Here is a 20,533-nt window from a genome sequence, read left to right on the forward strand (position 1 = left end):
GGCAGATCTTGTGCGACCTGTAGGAATATTTGCGGGACAGAGCCCAGAGAGAGCTGGGGGGGGGGGGGGGGGGGGCAAGGCCAGAGAGGAGTCGGTAGAAGATGGAAAGACCACCAACCTGCCTGCGGTGAGTGAGTGAGAGGCCCTTGGAGTTAGCTTCATCGCGGGAGATTCCAATGATTCTGAATGCTTTGGTTTCAACAGCGTGAAGACGAGCTAGGTGTGAGGCAGGAGCACCAGCCCAGAGGGGAGAGCAGTATTCCATTGAGCTGCGGATGAAAGCCTTGTATGTGTTGAGGAGCTCAGGTGTGCCAAGGAAGGACTTCGCACGACGGAGGATGCCCAGTCGGCGACTGACTTTGGAGGCCAGATTTGAAATGTGGTTTTCCCAGGAAAGATCATGGCAGATAGTGAGACCCAAAAGCTTGAGTGACAGAACTTCTTGGAGAGGATTATTCAGAAAGTGGATGGGAGGGTTGTCCAGTCGGTCTTTTCGGAGAGACATCGTAAGAGTGTGAGATTTGTCAGGATTGAAAGACATGTTCCATTTGTTTGCCCAGTCTGATTTTGTCCAGGTCTGCAGAGAGTGAGGAGGCTACAGACTGCCGATCTGAGGGATGAGGAATGGAGCGACAGAGAGTAGAGTCATCAGCAAAGAGATAGAGAGGATTTTCAAGAGAGTCAGAGAGATCATTGATGAAGACCAGAAAAAGCACAGGGCCCAGAACACTGCCTCGGGGAACTCCAGCCTGAACAGGAAGAGGAGATGAGAGAAACCCATTCAGGGCCACACGTTGACTATGACTAGAGAGGAAGTCCGCCAGCCATGCGTGGAGATTTCCATGGATACCAAAAGAGGAGAGTTTGGTGAGCAGAGCGGGGTGCCAGACCGTATCGAAGGCACATGATATGTCAAGGGGGACAGCTCTAATTTCCTGTTTGGCATTGAGGACCTCCATCCATTGTTGAGAAAGCAGAAGCAGCATGTCCAGAGTAGAGTGACAAGGTCTGAAACCAAATTGATGATCAGAGATCAAGCCATTGGAGAAGAGCAAAGATTTCATATCTGAAGCAATGATGGATTCCATGACTTTGCTGATAATTGGGAGAAGGCTGATTGGTCTGTAGTTGCTGGGACCTGTTTTTGCACCTTTTTGTGCAAAGCGGTGATGTTGGCAGATTTCCAAGCAGATGGCAGATGACCTTGAGCAAAAGAGAGGGTGAAGAGAACAGAGAGAGGGAGTGAAAGAGCGGAAGAACAGGATTTTAGGACCCGTGGGCTGATGCCGTCAGGTCCAGTTGCAGAATCAGAGTCGAGGGTTGACAGAAACTTTTCCACCTTGTCAGGAGGAAAGGACACAGAGTCCAGGAGCAGCTGGGTACGACTGGGTACGGTGGGTACAGAAAGGGATGGGTTTGGGACACAAGATTTAGAGGCAAACACAGAGTTGAGGCATTCAGCTTTTTCACGTGCGGAATCAGCCGTGTGGCCGTTTGAGGTGAGGGAGGGGATGGAGGGGGAACAAACACCAGAAACAGATTTGACCAGATGCCACCAGGATTTGGAAGAGGGAGACAGATAAGAGAGTTCTGTCCTGAGAACGGAGAGATATTGTTTCCTGGCTCTCCTGAGGGTGGACACACACTTGTTTCGGGCTTTGTGAAAGGAAATGAGATTTCCTTCCGTTGGATTTGCTTTCCAGGAGACGAAAGCAAGTCGTTTCTGGGCAATAGCCTCACCACAAGATTCCGTGTACCATGGATGGGAGGAAGGGTATGACAACTGAAGACGAGATGGGATAAATCTGTGCATGAGAGAGAGCAATTTACTTTGGAAGAATTCCCAGGATGAGTTGATGTCAGAGGCGGTAGAGATGGGAGACAAGTCCAGATGATTGATGGCTGCTTGAAGACCGTGCCAGTTGGCCTGAGTGAAATGCCAGACTCGTCGACGCTGAGGAGGCTCTCTGAGAATGGTCAGAGAGATGTCCACTTTAACAAGCACATGATCAGATGAGCCGATTGGAGCAGAAGAAGAGCAGCAGACATTTTCAGGGAAGTTAGTCATAACCAAGTCCAGAAGAGAAGATGCTCCGTTGACTGAGATCCGGGTCGGGAAATTGACAGATTGTGTCAGTCCCAGTGAGTCACAGAAGTCCTTTGCTGAAGAGCCATGGCTGGGGAGAGAGGTACCCACACCCAGCCAACTGGCATGGTGACAATTGAAATCACCACATATGAGGAAGAGAGAGTTGGGATGGGTAGCTAGAAGTTGGTCCATATTATCAGACAGCGAGATGTAGATGGAGTCATCACTGTTTGGTGGACGGTAGAACACACATATGAACAAAAGGTGGGAGCGAAGGGGAAGCCGTAGCCAAAGGTATTCCTGGGGGTGAGGTGGAGAGAGGGCAGTGCAGGGCGAGTGAGGAAGAGTTTTTTATAAAGATAGCAACCCCCCCCCCCCCCTCCAGGACGAGGCTCAGGTCTATCATACCGGAGGAGGGAGTAACCGGGGAGAGATACCAAGGAATCAGAGACATCATGAAGGAGGAAAGTTTATGTTAAGCAGATCACGTCTGGTTTGTCAGAAGCAACCTGTATGGAAAGATCAGTCAAGTTTGAGCGAAGGCCCCGGATGTTTGAGGTCCATACTGTTAAAGAAGAGGAAGGGGGAGCATCGGATACAACGGGGGGGGGGGGGGGGGGGGGGGAGCGGTAAGGTAAGATGTGGAAGAGGAGGAAGAGGTAGGGAGAGCTGTTGAAGGTGTGTCAGAGATTTCAGAATAGCTTGGAGAAAGGGAAGAATGGGGCGGACAAAAGGTTTGATGGTGATTGGGTGAGGCGCAGTGAGGTGTTATTTGAGGAGGGGGAAGAGTGAGGCAGAAGGTTGAGGGAGATGAAGGTGAAAGTTGGAAGGGGGAAGAAGCGGGGAGGATGCTTTGAGGAGGAGGGGTGAGAGGGGAGTTTAGGAGGGAAGGGGCAAGGGGGGAAATCTGAAAGGGATGGGTGATGGGGAAGATTTGAAAGAGGTGGGTGATGGGGATGATTTGGAGGGGAGGGGCAAGGGGGTAGATTTAGAGGGGAGGGGTGATGGGGAAGTTTTGGAGGGGAGGGGTGATGGGGAAGATTTGGAGGGGAGGGGCAAGGGGGAAGATTTGAAAGGGATGGGTGATGGGGAAGATTTGGAGGGGAGGGGCAAGGGGGAATATTCGAAAGAGATGGGTGATGGGGAAGATTTGGAGGGGAGGGGCAAGGGGGTAGATTTGGAGGGGAGGGGTGATGGGGAAGTTTTGAAGGGGAGGGGTGATGGGGAAGATTTGGAGGGAAGGGGTGATGGGGAAGATTTGGAGGGTAGGGGTGATGGGGAAGATTTGGAGGGAAGGGGGTGATGGGGAAGATTTGGAGGGAAGGGGTGAGATTGGATTTTGAAAAGTGTACGATTAATGGGAAACGAACATTTATTGCAAAATGAGTTTCTTGAGACCTTCGAGTCAAAAATACGTTTGAGGACGCTGAAGGATGGGTGGAGTTCTGGAGAGTTTAGGGAATGTATGAAAGAGGCACTGTAACTGTAAGAGATGGAATTTTTTTTTGGAATCAATAGATTTGGTGAGCAAGTCGAAAGCATCCTTTTATAGAAGAAGAAGAAGAAGAAGAAGAAGAAGGTGTTATAGTATATGACAGAATACAGTTCTTCAGGGGACAGTTGAAACATTTTTTAACGACGTGAACACGTGATCACGAACAACGTGGTCGAAGAACGAACAAACAAATAAGAACGAACAACGGATAAGAACAGAGAAGGGAATATTGTTTGTTTTTTTTGTTTTGTTTTTGAGTTGAGATGAAAACAGAGACAGAGACCGAACGTGAAACGTGAAAAATAGAGACCGAAAGTAATTGCGAGCGCAATCGAAGAACCGCTGAGACAGAAACAAAGCCTCAAGCCAAGGTCAGACATGGTAGCCTACTAGTACTACACAAGGCCTCAGAATACGCGACACGAACTAACCGACGATTCTCTACACAGGTATGAAAAACCAACACCAAGAATACTATTAAAGACACACCAATAGTTACCCAAACCGAAAGAAAGATACAGTTTCGACAAAAAACACAATTGGGATTTTTAAAATTTTTTTTTGTATACTGAATCGAGGCTCGTGAAAGAGCTAAAAACTTAACTTCGAAAGCGTGCGCGCATGGACAGCTTTGAAGAGACGTGACCTCCAATCTTGCGCATGCGCCAAAATTCATATCTGATAGCTAACGAATGGGTATTGACCACAACAAAATCTGTGTTAAGGAGGTTTATGGGAGGGGCGAGGGTTAACCCAAACCCCCCCTCTCCCCCCCGTCTGATCACAACTTTCATCGCCCATGATGTACCAATGTTCGTTCACAGCATTAAAAAATATCAGGGTGTCAGGGCTTCTGTGGGGGGTTTGAGTGACTTGCTCCTGATCCAGGTGAGCTTCATGACCCATGTACCTATATTTTTGGTTTGTTATGTGTTTTTGTTTTGGGCCTATGTTTACCTGCACCACCAAAGGTGGATGGAGGTTATGTTTTCACCCCTGTTTTGCTATTTCTTTGTCTGTTTGTCTGTCCGTTTATGAACAATATATCTCGAAAAGTTGTGGACGGATTCAGACGAAATTTGTCAGAGATGTAGATGTAGCGTATGTGACAAGGACAAAATGATTACATTTTGGTGAAGATCCGGATTCGGATCCGGCTGCTATAATTTTTTAAGTGATTCTTCACCATTGGGAGATGGTGAAGCCAAAAACCAAATAGGGCCAAAATATGCTGCAAGGACCAAAATATGCAAATAGGGCCAAAAACACTACATGTCAGGATATCTCAAAAAGTTGTGGACGGATTTGGACGAAACTTGGTGAACCGGTTGGGTGTCTGACATGAACAAATAGATTCGATTTTGGTGAAGATCTGAATATGGATTTGGACATGAGAATTAGTTAATTTTTTCAGTGACGATTCACCATTGGGAGATTGGGCTGAAACCAACATATACTTTTTCTATCTTTATTTCCACATCGTAACCCACAACTTCCATGTTAAAAATAAATTCTACAAATTTCAGAAGATTTATTAAAATTACAAAACTAAAATATCTTGGTTGGATTAGTGTCCCACACCCTGAGTTAATACTTGGTGGAAGCACATTTGACAGCAATTACAGCTGTGATTCTGTTGAGATAGGTCTCTACCAACTTTGCATACCTTGATTGGGCAATATTTGCCCATTCTTCTGTTCAAAACTGTTCAAGCTCAGTCAAGTTGTGTGTGGAGCATTGATGGACAGCAATCTTCAAGTCATTCCACAGATTTTCGTTTGGATTTAGGTCGGGGCTCTGACTGGACCACTCAAGGCCATTTATCTTTTTGTTCCTTAACCACTTCAGTGTATCTTTGGCTGTGTGCTTCAGGTCGTTGTCATGCTGAAAGGTAAACTTCAGTCCCAATTTCAGCTTTTTTTGCAGAGGGCAGCAGGTTTTCCTCCAGGAATTTTCCATATTTTGCTCCATCCATTTTCCCTTCTATCCTTACAGGTGCCCCAGCTACTGCTGATGAGAAACATCCCCATAGAATGATGCTGCCACCACCATGCTTCACAGTGGGGATGGCGTTCTTTGGGCGATGTGCTGTATTGAGTTTGTGCCAAACGTAACGTTTTTCATTCAGACCAAAAAGTTCCATAAAAAGTTCCAATCCATAGTTCCAAAAAGGCCTATAGCTCTTTGAAAGTTGCCATTGGCCTCTTGGTAGCCTGATCAGTCTCATCCTTGCTTGGTCATCCGGTTTGGAGGGACAACCTGTTCTCGCCAGGGTCTTTGTGGTGCCATACGCCTTCCACTTATTAATGATTGCCTTGACTGTGCTCCAAGAGATATTCAAGGCCTGAAGCACAACTTCACCTGCAGTAAGGATGTTTGATCGTATTGAAACAGTTGGCGATGTATTCAAGTGTTTGAAAATGAATACTCAGTATTCAAGTGGGTCATCATTTTTTGTCTTCGGACCCAGAAATAGCAAGGAACTGTGATACAGAAATAGACCACTGTTATGGATTTGTCACTTCCGTTGTTGTGGTTCTCATCCACTGTAAACATTTTTGGTTGCATGTACTGTTGTTGTTATCGTTTAAGTGAAATAGAGATTACTGTTTTCAAAAGGTAAAAGAAGTTAGTGTTTTAAAAAGAAACCGGAAACCGGATCGGGAACCGGACGACGAAGAGAAAAGAAGAAGAGGAAAAAAAGAGGCGGAGCAAGTGAGGTCGGAAAAGGATCCGAGCTGCGTTGAGGTTTGGAGCAAACGTTGGCGAACGGGAGTCACTAGCGAACTTTGGGGTTTCCTGGGAAAGGGATACCTGCGACAGAGTTGTTTTCGCTGTGACAGATAAACCTGCGTGACAGGTTTTGCGGTTGATTCTGAAGAGAATCATTGGAGTGCCGTGACATCTCGAGAATGGACCGTTGGCCATTTTGCCTCGCGCTTGATTTCGCATCGCTCCAGGTTTTTCACCTCGCTTCAACCATTTCACCGCATCCAGATGTTAACCTGGTGTGTGTGTGTAACGTGGATTTCGAGTGGGAATCTGCGGTTCGCCGTGTGGGGAGCCGTTGAACATCCATACCCGAAGGTGTGATTTCCCAGTCGTCTATTGAGGACACTTTTGCCTATCTTTGGCAGTGTGACTGTCAACCGAGTGGGATTCTGGTCTCGATACAACATTGTTCTGACGATCACTGGAGCATGGATCGATTTTGGTTTGAAGCTGGGACAGAGACATTGGAAATGTTCTTTTCGCTCACTTGGAGCTCAGCGAGTTATCTTGTACCAAACTGATGGTACCATCATAGGAATGATATATTGGTGGTACAACTGATTAATATTATTATTGTACTGTTATTCTTGTGTGACCTTAATACAATACTTGTTTGTTGGTAACAATTGGTGTGGTTTCACCATTGATCTTTGACACACAGAATAACACATCTTTCTGCCGTGACTCCTCTCAGGGCTCGGAGGTACACCGTGACCGGGGTTTGGGGAGGAGCACGTAACACCACAGACATGGTCCAGGAACCAGCCTCGAGGATAAAGCCTCTTGGAGGTTGTGAATGAAGCCTTTCGGAAGGTGCGTAATGAGCCTGTCTGTGAAAAATCACTAATTTGTTCAATTTATCAAAAGGGGTTAAACAAGCCAGACAAGTCAAAGGGTAGGGGGCACACAAATAGTGGTCACACAAATAGGACGGATGAAGTTCTTTCGCTTTTTTGTAACTTATCTCGTGGATGGTACCACAAATATAAAGTCACATTGGCAGGAGTTGCGACCGTTAGTGTAACAACTCGAGTAGATTGAGTGGCAAGAAATTGCAAGGTTTATGATGAGTACAAAAGGTAGCACCAGGGTTAGAGCCCCTGATCTTTCTCATCAAGGTAATTCTCTTACTGGCAACATTGATAACAAGATGTTTAATGATGGACAATCCTTCAACCTTGATGGGAGGGATTGTGCTGAGGGCAGTATGGGCGTTAGTCATAACACTTCCGGACTTCTTACACCTTGCAAGACTTCTTACACCTTACAAGACTTCTTACACCTTACGAACTTCTTACAAGATGATCGATCACCATTGCAACTTTTAATGTTCGGCTGCTTTTATCAAGTCATAAACAACGTGAATTTGAGCAACAGAGTCTTGCTGTTATCTGCATACTGAATGAATGAATGAATGAATGAATGAATGAATGATCGTTTTAAGGCCATTTTTCCTGCTAGAGCGGGGGTTAGCCTTGCGGGCCCCATGACGATCATGGTTCCCTGTTTGAGGCAATGTTTTTATGGCCGGATGCCCTTCCTGACGCCAACCCTTGGTCGCCTCTTACGATGCGCAGGGATACGGTGTACCTATTCTAAATCGGGGTACACACCATGATCATTCATCCCAGCAAGCTGGTACTCAATTTGCTGACCTCAGAAGGATGACAGGCTGAGTCAACCCCCCTGGCATTAATTCATCGATCGATCGGGATTCGAACCCAGGATCCTAGGATCCCAAGCAGGGACCCTAACCGCTAAGTCAACACCAGGCTTGTATGTTATCTGCATACTACGCAACATTATCTACCATCACATGCTCCTTTGATGCTTTCTGCTGGCTCTGTTGTGTATTACGGATGAAAAATAACAACAAACATTTTGAAAATGTTCCAGCAAACTTGAGCAAGTCAGGAAAACTTTCAAAATCACATACCTGTGCCATTTTCTTCGGTGATGGAATTCTACAGAGAGTTCTAATGACCTTTTTTAAATTTTGAATCTGCAAACAAAGCAGAATTCAGTGTTAGAATGCAAACATTCCTGTTTGAAGTTTGAAGGAATTGGATTCAACAATGATTGCATGCATATTGGACTAATGATGATAACAACTAGATGGTATTCATAGAATACTTACCATGCACAGTCAACTTGGTGTGACCCAACTCTTCTGTTTTTGAACATTTTTTTTCTTTGATCCAATATGGCTACCAGGCCACGTGAGCGATGACATCATAAATTAATATTTTCTAACATAATTATTGCAGAGATCACGCCCAATACATTTCAAACTGATCAAACGAGGCGTTGTCCCTGTCGAATTATGACATAATTGTGGCACCAATGACGTCATCGTTAACGACACCTATTCCCCACATGGAGTTCTTTACAATGAGCCATGTTTCAATTGTTTGCATGTGGCGGTTTTGGAGATATGGAGGTGCAAAATGTTTAGATTTTTCCAAGATGGCGCCTGTACCACATGACCTATTGGACTAATGGCATATTGGACTAATGATGATAATAACTAGATGGTATTCATAGAATACATACCCTGCGCAGTCAACTTGTTGTGAGCCAACTCTTCTGTTTTTGAACATTTTTTTTTCTTTGATCCAACTTCCAACTTAAATACCAACTTCTGTCCTGGAAGTCCTTGGTGTCCTTGTGTTTTATACTTCTCCCACCCCCCCCGCAGCCCCCCTCCCGCCTCCTCCCCCCCGCCTCTTCCCCCCCGCCTCCTCCCCCCCCGCCTCCTCCCCCCCAAGCCCTCTCTCTCCCACACATCTCCCGATGTCCCTGCTCTCAAATGTTGTGTTTGTGTGCTTCCCCTTCTCTCCCCATCTTGTCTACCGCTCCCTCTTTTTATATATTTTGTTTGTCTGTTTGATTTGTTTGTGAAATGAATGTTAGCTCTTTCACGAGCCTCGATTCTGTATACAAAAAAAAAAAAAAATCGACTTTGAATCAACAATCAACAATCAACTTCCGCTTTGCGAGCGCAGGGTAATAACTAGAACTGCCGCTTCTAACTGTGAGCAGTTACATCGGGTATTGAATGACGCTCGATCCAATGCCAATGCCATCCTATGACGATGTCATCCCATGCCACCCGTTCCAATGGCAGTCATCCCATCCCACCTGTTCCAATGATGATACCATCCTATGATGATGCTATCGAATGCTGCCCGTTCCAATGGCGATACAATCCCATCATGCTCGTTCCAATGAGGATGCCATCCTATGATGATGCCATCCCATGCTGGCTGTTCCAATGACGATGCCATCCTATTACGTCATTTTTATCAAGCGATATTTCTCACGGCTAGTCAATGCGTGTGATCCTTGCGTGCGATCACCCCCTCACCCCCTGCGTGCGATCACCCCACCCCCTACGTGCGATCACCTCCCCCTCCCCCCCCGCTATCACCCCCCACTCGCTATCACCTCCCCCTGCGTGCCGTCAGCTCCCCATGCGTGCCGTCAGCTCCCCCTGCGTGCCGTCAGCTCCCCCTGCGTGCCGTCACCTCCCCCCTGCGTGCCGTCACCTCCCCCCTGCGTGCCGTCACCTCCCCCCTGCGTGCCGTCACCTCCCCCCTGCGTGCCGTCACCTCCCCCCTGCGTGCCGTCACCTCCCCCCTGCGTGCCGTCACCTCCCCCCTGCGTGCCGTCACCTCCCCCCTGCGTGCCGTCACCTCCCCCCTGCGTGCCGTCACCTCCCCCCTGCGTGCCGTCACCTCCCCCCTGCGTGCCGTCACCTCCCCCCTGCGTGCCGTCACCTCCCCCCTGCGTGCCGTCACCTCCCCCCTGCGTGTTGTCACCTCCCCCCTGCGTGTTGTCACCTCCCCCCTGCGTGTTGTCACCTCCCCCTGCGTGCTATCCTCTCCCTTGTGCAGTGTGTGCGATATGAGAGGGTGAGGAGCAGGAAGGGAGAAGATTTCGGTGTTGAAGTCACATTTTACATTAGGTGTAATTACGCATTAAAAACTATTTCCCATTTACATGCACATGCATTCACATGTTATCAGAAGTAAATAAATCGTGGAGATGACATCATTTCTGGATCTGATGAATTAACAGAAGCTATTTTGTAAAACTCTATGTGCCACATCTAACTCAAGATGTTCAATGTCATACACGTCTACTCCCATGGGATCCCCACAGGTGCCACACGGGTATTTCGTTCCAAAAGAAAGGTTTGTTAAAAATTTGATGATAAAAGCTCAAATGGTAAAAAAAAAGTTAAGGCTTGGACACGTGCACACATATCTACTCACATTCCTGGGGTAAAACGCCAGAATGTTGGGCTGTGTTGGGCAAGCAATCCTTGGATACTGGAAAACTTCAAATGCATCATCGGTTGTCAAATGATCAAATGCAAAGAAAGCTGTTGCAAGGAGAAGATCAATCACCTGTGAGAAACAGACATGACAGAATTATAAAAGATACCATGGGCAGGAGGAAACAACCTCTTTTTTTTCAGCTCGTCTACGACAAAGTTGAGCTGAGCGACTACGACAAAATCAAGCTATATTTCTCACGGCTAGTCAATGAAATGTTTCAAATCCTCCACAAGAAACTAAATCTTTAACTTCTCACTGCATCTGGGTCCAAAATTCCTCTTTGTATTTCCTTGAAATGTTACTTCAGCATTCATTTTACAAAAATGACGTGCAGGACAAGGACATCAGGAGACGTCGGTGTACATTTGAACGAATTCATTGACATCATCACAGAATGCACATATCCATTCATTCGATTTGAATCTGGGCTCTCAGCACGCCAAATAGACAAAGCAATGTTTGTGTGTGTGAGTTGCAGATCGAAAGTGGAAGAAAATGTTCTCACTGGAGCACTAGTTGACACTTCGATTTCCACCTTGGGAGGATCTGTCATTCCTTTCCATCTTGCATAGCAATAATCTCTGATGCACAATGTGGACTGTACAAATCAGAAAAGAGAAGGGAAGGAACAAAAGGTTTTCATTCGAAAGGTATCCTCAAAAAATAAAAACAAACACCGGCTTCCGGGAACTTCCGGGAATCGTTAGCTTTCCAAATCATTAACGAGTTGTGGCCACATTCTCATCACTTTGTTGTAGGTTCTAAAAATCAGTATTACTCGGCCTTTGTTTGAAAAGGGAAGTGTGAGTGAAATGAAATTGTGAAACAAAATGGAGTCGATAGCTTTAAAGTCATCCGATGGACTAACCTTCAGCACTTCGTCCACGGAGATGTATGGAGCATCAGACAGGACATGGAGCCCGCTTAGCGCTTGAGCATTTCGCATGACATGGTATATTACCTGCGAGGGCAGCAGAATAAAGTTATATGTACAATATGCTCATGACAAACATTATGGCCCACGAGTGCTTCGGTAAATTACTGATTGCTCGGTTTGATAATCAAAGTATCTATTTATTTTTTTTAGATCGCTTTCCACACTCTCACCACAGTCCGCTCCTCACGAAAGAAGCCCATCTATTGGACCCAACGCACTCCCTTCCAGCAAAGAGAGGGGATTTCCACAAGGTGGACTACAGGGAATGACAGATGACAATGTGGCCACACTTCCTGCCCCAGACTCCCTCAACATCAAGGAGGCATATCTATATTTTTGTGATGGGATCAGTGAGGCCTCCAAGTCCATAATTCCCCGTGGCTGCCACGCAACATCCATACCAGGCTGGGTTCTCGAGTGCGAAAAGCTCCATGATGCCTTTATCGATGCACCTAACGAAAAGGAAGCCTCTGATGTCGCATCAGTCAAAATCCCGATTGGATGAACTTTGCAAGTCACGATGGTGAGAAGCTGTTGAAAGCATCAATTGTATCCACTCAAACTGCAAAGCCTGACAGCTGATCAATCACGTGACTGGGAGAACAGCAAAATGACGACCCTTCCCTGTTACTCCAAATTTAATTGCCGCACTCCCGTTAGGCCCATCAAACCTGTGCAATGGTTGCTCACATATGGTTGGTTGCCCATGCTTTATCCACTATAACATCAAACAAGAAAGCAGCACGTGCCATTTTTCAAGTGTTTGGTATGACTCGGCCGGGATTCCAACCTCCGACTTCACAGACTCAGAGCGGATGGGTCTGTCTACAACCATTTCACCAAAGTGTCTGGTGATTGGGTCTGGCATTTACCTCGATGTTACTTAACATCTCTACCCTCCAACAATAAATTCACAAACTAATATGCTCTATTGTTCCAGAAACACATAAAATAATGCATTATCCTAACTGGTGTTCTTTCCAAATCCATAACGAGACAAAAGGCAAACAAATCATCACTCGTGTTGTATCTTGTTTCACCTCGAGACAAAACTAGTTTGGAAAAGAAATGCAAATGCACCAAGATATACAAAAACAAACAACCTTCACAAGGAATCAAACAAGTTAAAGGAATCACACCTTCATGAACCAATGATGGAAGCTTACCTCCATGAGGATTCCCTGTTCTGATAGTGGGACAAACCCAGAATCCTGAAAGAGAAACAACAACAGAAAGGTCATAAAAGGTTACACAGCTGTAAGGTTACACAGCTCTTACACAGCTGTAAGGACGAAGGACGGGAACAGTGGTGAGTTTGAGGTGAAGGTGGGAGTGCATCAGCGGTCGGTACTAAGTCCACTACTATTTGTAGCTGTGATGGAGGTGCTGGCTCAGAACGTAAAGGAGGGTTTACCATGGGAGTTGTTGTATGCAGATGATCTGGTGTTGATTGCGGAAAGTATGGATGGACTGAAGGAAAAGATGAACAAGTGGAAGGAATGTATGGAGACAAAAGGTCTGAAGGTGAATATCGGAAAGACGAAGGTGATGGCAAGTGGTAAAGCATGTGGTGAGGTGGAAAGAACTGGGAAGTGGCCATGTGCTGTGTGCAGGAAGGGTGTCGGAGTGAACTCCATTCAATGTTAAATGTGCGCTGAGTGGGTTCATCAAAAATGTAGTGGTCTGAGAGGGTCATTAACTAGTGTGGCAGCTACATTCAAATGTAAGGTGTGCACAGAGGGAGCTGCAGATGGAGGAAATCCTTGGCAGGAAAGCTGCTTTTGGGTCTCACTATCTGCCATGACCTTTCTTGGGAAAACCACATTTCCAAGCTGGCCTCCAAAGCCAGTCGCCGACTGCGCATCCTCCGTCGTGCGAAGTCCTTCCTCAGCACACCTGAGCTCCTCACCACATACAAGGCTTTCATCCGCAGCTCAATGGAATACTGTTCTCCCCAATGGGCCGGTGCTCCTGCCTCACACCTAGCTCGGCTTCACGCTGTTGAAACCAAAGCTTTCAGAATTATTGGAATCTCCCGTGATGAAGCTATTTCTGAGGGCCTTTCACTCACTCACCGCAGACAGGTAGGTGGTCTTTCAGTCTTCTACCGACTCCTCTCCGGCCTTGCACCCCCAGCTCTCTCTGTGCTCTGTCCCCCAAATATTCCTACAGGTCGCACAAGATCTGCCAGCAACCCTCTGATGGTTAAACTGCCGAAATCTCGGCTCTCTGCTCACCTTCGCTCTTTCATTCCTCTTTTCTCCCGCCTCTGGAACAAACTCCTTCACTCCCTTCAATCCCACTCCTCCCTCCAGGTCTTTAAAACAGCTGTTCACCACCATCTCTTATCTTCCCCCATCCAAAACCTTGATCTTTTCTACCCCCGCTAATTCACCCCAGATCCATCTTGTTTGAAATTCCAACTTCTTTCCTGGAAGTCCTGGCAGTGTCCATATGTTTTATACCTCTCCCACCGCCCCCTTCCCATGCCCCCCCCCCCCCCCAAAGCCCTCGCCCTCTCTCAGATCTCTCGATGTCTCCATGTCTCTCGGTCCCTGCTCTCAAATGTTGTGTTTGTGTCCTTCCCCCTCTCTCCCCATCTTGTCTACCGCTCCCGATGTTATATGTTTTATGTGTCGGTTTGTCTTTCTGTGTGATTAATGTTCGCTCTTTCACGAGCCTCGATCTTGTATACAAAAAAAAAACAAAAACAAAAAAACATGTTTAGTTGGATCTTGGAGACGGCGTGAAGCTGGACGGTGTGAAAACATTTTGCTACCTTGGAGACATGCTGAATGGAGAAGGTGGATCAGACTCGGCAACGGTTGCTCGAGTGAGATGTACATGGAAGAAGTTTCGGGAACTGAGTGGCGTGCTGACGAGGAGGGGAGTGTCGTTGAAGCTGAAGGGAAAGGTGTATGCTGCATGTGTGAGAAGTGTTATGATTTCCCGGAGCGAGACATGGGTAATGAACGTAGAGCAGCAACGAAGGCTGGAAAGGGTGGAAATGCGAATGGTTCGGTGGATGTGCGGAGTATCGTTGAGAGAGAGAAAGACAAATGATGAATTCCGAAAGATGATGGGAATAGAGCCTGGGATTGATGCTGTGAAGAGGAACAGGTTGAGATGGATTGGTCATGTGTTGAGGAAGGATGAAAGTGACTGGTTGAGAAGAGTGATGGAAATGAATGTAGAAGGAAGTAGAGGTCGGGGAAGACTGAGAAAGACTTGGTTGAAGATGGTGGAAGAAGAAATGCGGGCAAGGGGGTTAACAAGGAGAGATGCAGAAAATAGGGCAAGATGGAGAAGATCGTCATGGGGACCCCCGCTCTAGCAGGGAAAATGGCCTTAAAATGCCTGTTGTTGTTTGTTGTATCCTGAATTAACTTAATATTTTGGACTTTAGTAAGAAGGTGGATACAAAATTCCCAGCTTTCTATGATTTTGTATTCCCATGACATGGAACACACACCAACTTCGGAAAGGAATCGCTTGTTGATTGTCATGTGATGATACTGACAGTTAAGAATTACAAATTACTCCAAACAGCAGCAAATTTCAGGTTTATTTGATTGATCGTTGTGGAGATAATGTGCTGAGAAGATGAAACATGGGAACAACTTCTTTTCACAGGCTTTTTGAATGCAATGTTGAGGCCCGTATTGGAGCTGGAACATATAATTGCTCAGGACAGAACAAAACAAATGCACAGGAAGAATAGAGGGGGGGAAACACACCAGCAGTAGGGAACAGGGACAACATAGAGGGAGACTTGGAGAAATAAGGGATGTGGGGAAGAATGACAAGAGAGGAGGACTCACGGGGTGGACAAGATAGAGAAACAAACTCTCGGGAAGGAAAAACTGGAAACTTGGAAAGAGGTGGACTTAGAGATGGTGAGTGGGGGTAGAAAATATCATGGTTTTGGATGGGGAATGATTTGATGTGGTGGTGAACAGTTGTCGAGATTGAAGACTTGAAGGGAAGGACAAGATTGAAGCGAATGAAGAAGTTAGTTTCTACATGTGGGCGAAGAAGAGGAACGAATGAGTGGAGGTGAGCAGTGATTGGGGTTGGTTGGATATTAAAGGGGGAAAGGGGAGTCGGGACATGGAGAGAGCAGAGGGTGCAAGGTCAGAAATGAGGTGGCGGATCACGACAGAGAGACCACCGGCATTGTGTAGCTCAATGTTCAATTGACAGATAGTTCAATAACTTCTTAACTCTTACACGAGCCTCGATCTTGTATCCAAAAAAAAAACAAAAAAACAAACAAACTCAAAGTTCACACAAAGTGTTATTGTGAGCAAAATTTACGAGGTTTCATCTTCGAAGACTTCACATCCCTGAGATATCGTCACACAAACATCCTTTGAGCATTGCTTCACTGAACACTTATGCGCAGTTTTCTTTTTCTTCTGCTGAATATTCCTTCATGTTTGAAGGAAAACCCTTTTGCTTGGAAGATGCAAAATCTTCAGCTTCATAGAATTTTGAGTTATTCACCAAAGTCTTAAATAATAAACAAGCAAAACAACTCAACCGACCAAAATCATGAGATTGCCTTTTGGAGAACACCGAAAACCAAGGGTGATGATGAAAAATACCGAGAGTGGATACAAGACAAATGGAAGAGTCTTCTGGTACAGTTGGGTACAAAATATTGCCTTGTTTGTACCAATTTAGTATCAAGAGCAGAAAACTCACCTGAACGGGAATTCCCTTTCCATTCTTGCCCTTGCTGTGAAATATAGTTCTGAAAAGGCATCACCAAAACAGAATAATTAGTTAGAAAGTGTCAGTTTCCTCTCCATATCTGACAAAATAAAACCACAATATATCATCTCAACTCCGATCGAATAAAGCTAAATAGATATATGGTTAAATGAATGAATTGCTACAAAAAACGATTGACAGATAATGTTGTTAGTTTGATAAGTAGAGATAAAGACAGGAAATTAAATAAATGGTGTCAATATGTTATTGTTATTCCCACTGCTCTCTGCAGGGTGAGAGGGCACATGACCATTTCTGAACAGTTCAAGAGCTAAAAGGTTACCCTTGTACAGCATGAAAAGTACTGCACTGAAATAAAAGAAACAGAAAATAGGAGAAAATAGGTGGGGAGGTCATGAGAGAGGTGGTGGGGAGGTCATGAGAGAGGTGGTAGGGAGGTCATGAGAGAGAGGGTGGGGAGGTCATGAGAGAGGTGGTGGGGAGGTCATGAGAGAGGTGGCAGAGAGGTCATGAGAGAGAGGATGGGGAGGTCATGAGAGAGGTGGTGGGGAGGGCATGAGAGAGGTGGTGGGGAGGGCATGAGAGAGGTGGTGGGGAGGGCATGAGAGAGGTGGTGGGGAGGGCATGAGAGAGGTGGTGGGGAGGGCATGAGAGAGGTGGTGGGGAGGGCATGAGAGAGGTGGTGGGGAGGGCATGACAGAGGTGGTGGGGAGGGAATGAGAGAGGTGGTGTGGACGTCATGAGAGAGGTGGTGTGGACGTCATGAGAGAGGTGGTGGGGACGTCATGAGAGAGGTGGTAGGGAGGTCATGAGAGAGAGGGTGGGGAGGTCATGAGAGAGGTGGTGGGGAGGGCATGAGAGAGGTGGTGGGGAGGGCATGAGAGAGGTGGTGGGGAGGGCATGAGAGAGGTGGTGGGGAGGGCATGAGAGAGGTGGTGGGGAGGGCATGAGAGAGGTGGTGGGGAGGGCATGAGAGAGGTGGTGGGGAGGGCATGACAGAGGTGGTGGGGAGGGCATGAGAGAGGTGGTGGGGAGGGCATGACAGAGGTGGTGTGGACGTCATGAGAGACGTGGTGTGGACGTCATGAGAGAGGTGGTGTGGACGTCATGAGAGAGGTGGTGTGGACGTCATGAGAGAGGTGGTGGGGAGGTCATGAGAGAGGTGGTGGGGAGGTCATGAGAGAGGTGGTGGGGAGGTCATGAGAGGTGGTGGGGAGGTCATGAGAGAGGTGGTGGGGAGGTCATGAGAGAGGTGGTGGGGAGGTCATGAGAGAGGTGGTGGGGAGGTCATGAGAGAGGTGGTGGGGAGGTCATGAAAGAGGTGGTGGGGAGGTCATGAGAGAGGTGGTGGGGAGGTCATGAGAGAGGTGGTGGGGAGGGTCATGAGAGAGGTGGTGGGGAGGTCATGAAAGAGGTGGTGGGGAGGTCATGAAAGAGATGGTGGGGAGGTCATGAAAGAGGTGGTGGGGAGGTCATGAGAGAGGTGGTGGGGTGGTCATGAGAGAGGTGATGGGGAGGTCATGAGAGGTGATGGGGAGGTCAGGAGAGGTGGTGGGGAGGTCAGGAGAGGTGGTGGGGAGGTCAGGAGAGGTGGTGGGGAGGTCAGGAGAGGTGGTGGAGAGGTCAGGAGAGGTGGTGGGGAGGTCATGAGAGAGGGGGTGGGGAGGTCATGAGAGGTGGTGGGGAGGTCATGCGAGAGGTGGTGGGGAGGTCATGAGAGAGGTGGTGGGGAAGTCATGAGAGAGGTGGTGGGGAAGTCATGAGAGAGGTGGTGGGGAGGTCATGAGAGAGGTGGTGGGGAGGTCATGGGAGAGGGAGAGGTGGTGGGGAGGTCATGGGAGAGGGAGAGGTGGTGGGGAGGTCATGGGAGAGGGAGAGGTGGTGGGGAGGTCATGGGAGAGGGAGAGGTGGTGGGGAGGGCATGAGAGGTGGTGCGGAGGGCATGAGAGGTGGTGCGGAGGGCATGAGAGGTGGCGGGGAGGGCATGAGAGGTGGCTGGGAGGTCATGAGAGGTGGCGGGGAGGTCATGAGAGGTGGCGGGGAGGTCATGTGAGAGGTGGCGGGGAGGTCATGTGAGAGGTGGCGGGGAGGTCATGAGAGCGGTGGCGGGGAGGTCATGAGAGCGGTGGCGGGGAGGTCATGAGAGCGGTGGCGGGGAGGTCATGAGAGCGGTGGCGGGGAGGTCATGAGAGCGGTGGCGGGGAGGTCATGAGAGGGGTGGCGGGGAGGTCATGAGAGGGGTGGCGGGGAGGGTCATGAGAGGGGTGGCGGGGAGGGTCATGAGAGGGGTGGCGGGGAGGGTCATGAGAGAGGAGGCGGGGAGGGTCATGAGAGAGGTGGCGGGGAGGGTCATGTGAGAGGTGGCGGGGAGGTCATGTGAGAGGTGGCGGGGAGGTCATGAGAGCGGTGGCGGGGAGGTCATGAGAGCGGTGGCGGGGAGGTCATGAGAGCGGTGGCGGGGAGGTCATGAGAGCGGTGGCGGGGAGGTCATGAGAGGGGTGGCGGGGAGGTCATGAGAGGGGTGGCGGGGAGGTCATGAGAGGGGTGGCGGGGAGGGTCATGAGAGGGGTGGCGGGGAGGGTCATGAGAGGGGTGGCGGGGAGGGTCATGAGAGAGGAGGCGGGGAGGGTCATGAGAGAGGTGGCGGGGAGGGTCATGAGAGAGGTGGCGGGGAGGGTCATGAGAGAGGTGGCGGGGAGGGTCATGAGAGAGGTGGCGGGGAGGGTCATGAGAGAGGTGGCGGGGAGGGTCATGAGAGAGGTGGCGGGGAGGGTCATGAGAGAGGTGGCGGGGAGGGTCATGAGAGAGGTGGCGGGGAGGGTCATGAGAGAGGTGGCGCGGAGGGTCATGAGAGAGGTGGCGGGGAGGGTCATGAGAGAGGTGGCGGGGAGGGTCATGAGAGAGGTGGCGGGGAGGGTCATGAGAGGTGGCGGGGAGGGTCATGAGAGAGGTGGCGGGGAGGGTCATGAGAGAGGTGGCGGGGAGGGTCATGAGAGAGGTGGCGGGGAGGGTCATGAGAGAGGTGGCGGGAAGGGTCATGAGAGAGGTGGCGGGGAGGGTCATGAGAGAGGTGGCGGGGAGGTCATGAGAGAGGTGGCGGGGAGGTCATGAGAGAGGTGGCGGGGAGGTCATGAGAGAGGTGGCGGGGAGGTCATGAGAGAGGTGGCGGGGAGGTCATGAGAGGTGGCGGGGAGGTCATGAGAGAGGTGGCGGGGAGGTCATGAGAGAGGTGGCGGGGAGGTCATGAGAGAGGTGGCCGGGAGGTCATGAGAGAGGTGGCCGGGAGGTCATGAGAGAGGTGGCGGGGAGGTCATGAGAGAGGTGGCGGGGAGGTCATGAGAGAGGTGGCGGGGAGGTCATGAGAGAGGTGGCGGGGAGGTCATGAGAGAGGTGGCGGGGAGGGTCATGAGAGAGGTGGCGGGGAGGGTCATGAGAGAGGTGGCGGGGAGGGTCATGAGAGGTGGCGGGGAGGGTCATGAGAGAGGTGGCGGGGAGGGTCATGAGAGAGGTGGCGGGGAGGGTCATGAGAGAGGTGGCGGGGAGGGTCATGAGAGAGGTGGCGGGGAGGGTCATGAGAGAGGTGGCGGGAAGGGTCATGAGAGAGGTGGCGGGGAGGTCATGAGAGAGGTGGCGGGGAGGTCATGAGAGAGGTGGCGGGGAGGTCATGAGAGGTGGCGGGGAGGTCATGAGAGAGGTGGCGGGGAGGTCATGAGAGAGGTGGCGGGGAGGTCATGAGAGAGGTGGCGGGGAGGTCATGAGAGAGGTGGCGGGGAGGTCATGAGAGAGGTGGCGGGGAGGTCATGAGAGAGGTGGCGGGGAGGTCATGAGAGAGGTGGCCGGGAGGTCATGAGAGAGGTGGCGGGGAGGTCATGAGAGAGGTGGCGGGGAGGTCATGAGAGAGGTGGCGGGGAGGTCATGAGAGAGGTGGCGGGGAGGTCATGAGGGGTGGCGGGGAGGTCATGAGAGGGGTGGCGGGGAGGTCATGAGAGGGTTGGTGGGGAGGTCATGAGAGGGGTGGTGGGGAGGTCATGAGAGGGGTGGTGGGGAGGTCATGAGAGCAGTGGTGGGGAGGTCATGAGAGGGTTGGTGGGGAGGTCATGAGAGGGGTGGTGGGGAGGTCATGAGAGGGGTGGTGGGGAGGTCATGAGAGGGGTGGTGGG

The 20,533-nt window shown here is 49.3% G+C and overlaps 1 protein-coding gene across 1 annotated transcript in view; it reads right to left on the reverse strand.

Annotated features, from left to right (window-relative positions):
• LOC137414544 (uncharacterized) overlaps positions 1-20,533 on the reverse strand; it is a 198,733-nt gene that overhangs the window by 31,380 nt on the left and 146,820 nt on the right. Inside the window, exons 16-21 of the mRNA XM_078786296.1 lie at positions 16,344-16,392; positions 12,803-12,847; positions 11,568-11,660; positions 11,205-11,297; positions 10,634-10,768; positions 8,293-8,358 (exon numbers count right to left, since the gene is read on the reverse strand). Coding sequence (XP_078642422.1) covers positions 8,293-8,358; positions 10,634-10,768; positions 11,205-11,297; positions 11,568-11,660; positions 12,803-12,847; positions 16,344-16,392 — 481 coding nt within the window. The remainder of the gene's footprint in view (positions 1-8,292; positions 8,359-10,633; positions 10,769-11,204; positions 11,298-11,567; positions 11,661-12,802; positions 12,848-16,343; positions 16,393-20,533) is intronic.

The sequence above is a fragment of the Myxine glutinosa genome, chromosome 11 (assembly GCF_964187855.1).
Source record: "Myxine glutinosa chromosome 11, kmMyxGlut1.1, whole genome shotgun sequence".
NCBI lineage: Eukaryota > Metazoa > Chordata > Myxini > Myxiniformes > Myxinidae > Myxine > Myxine glutinosa.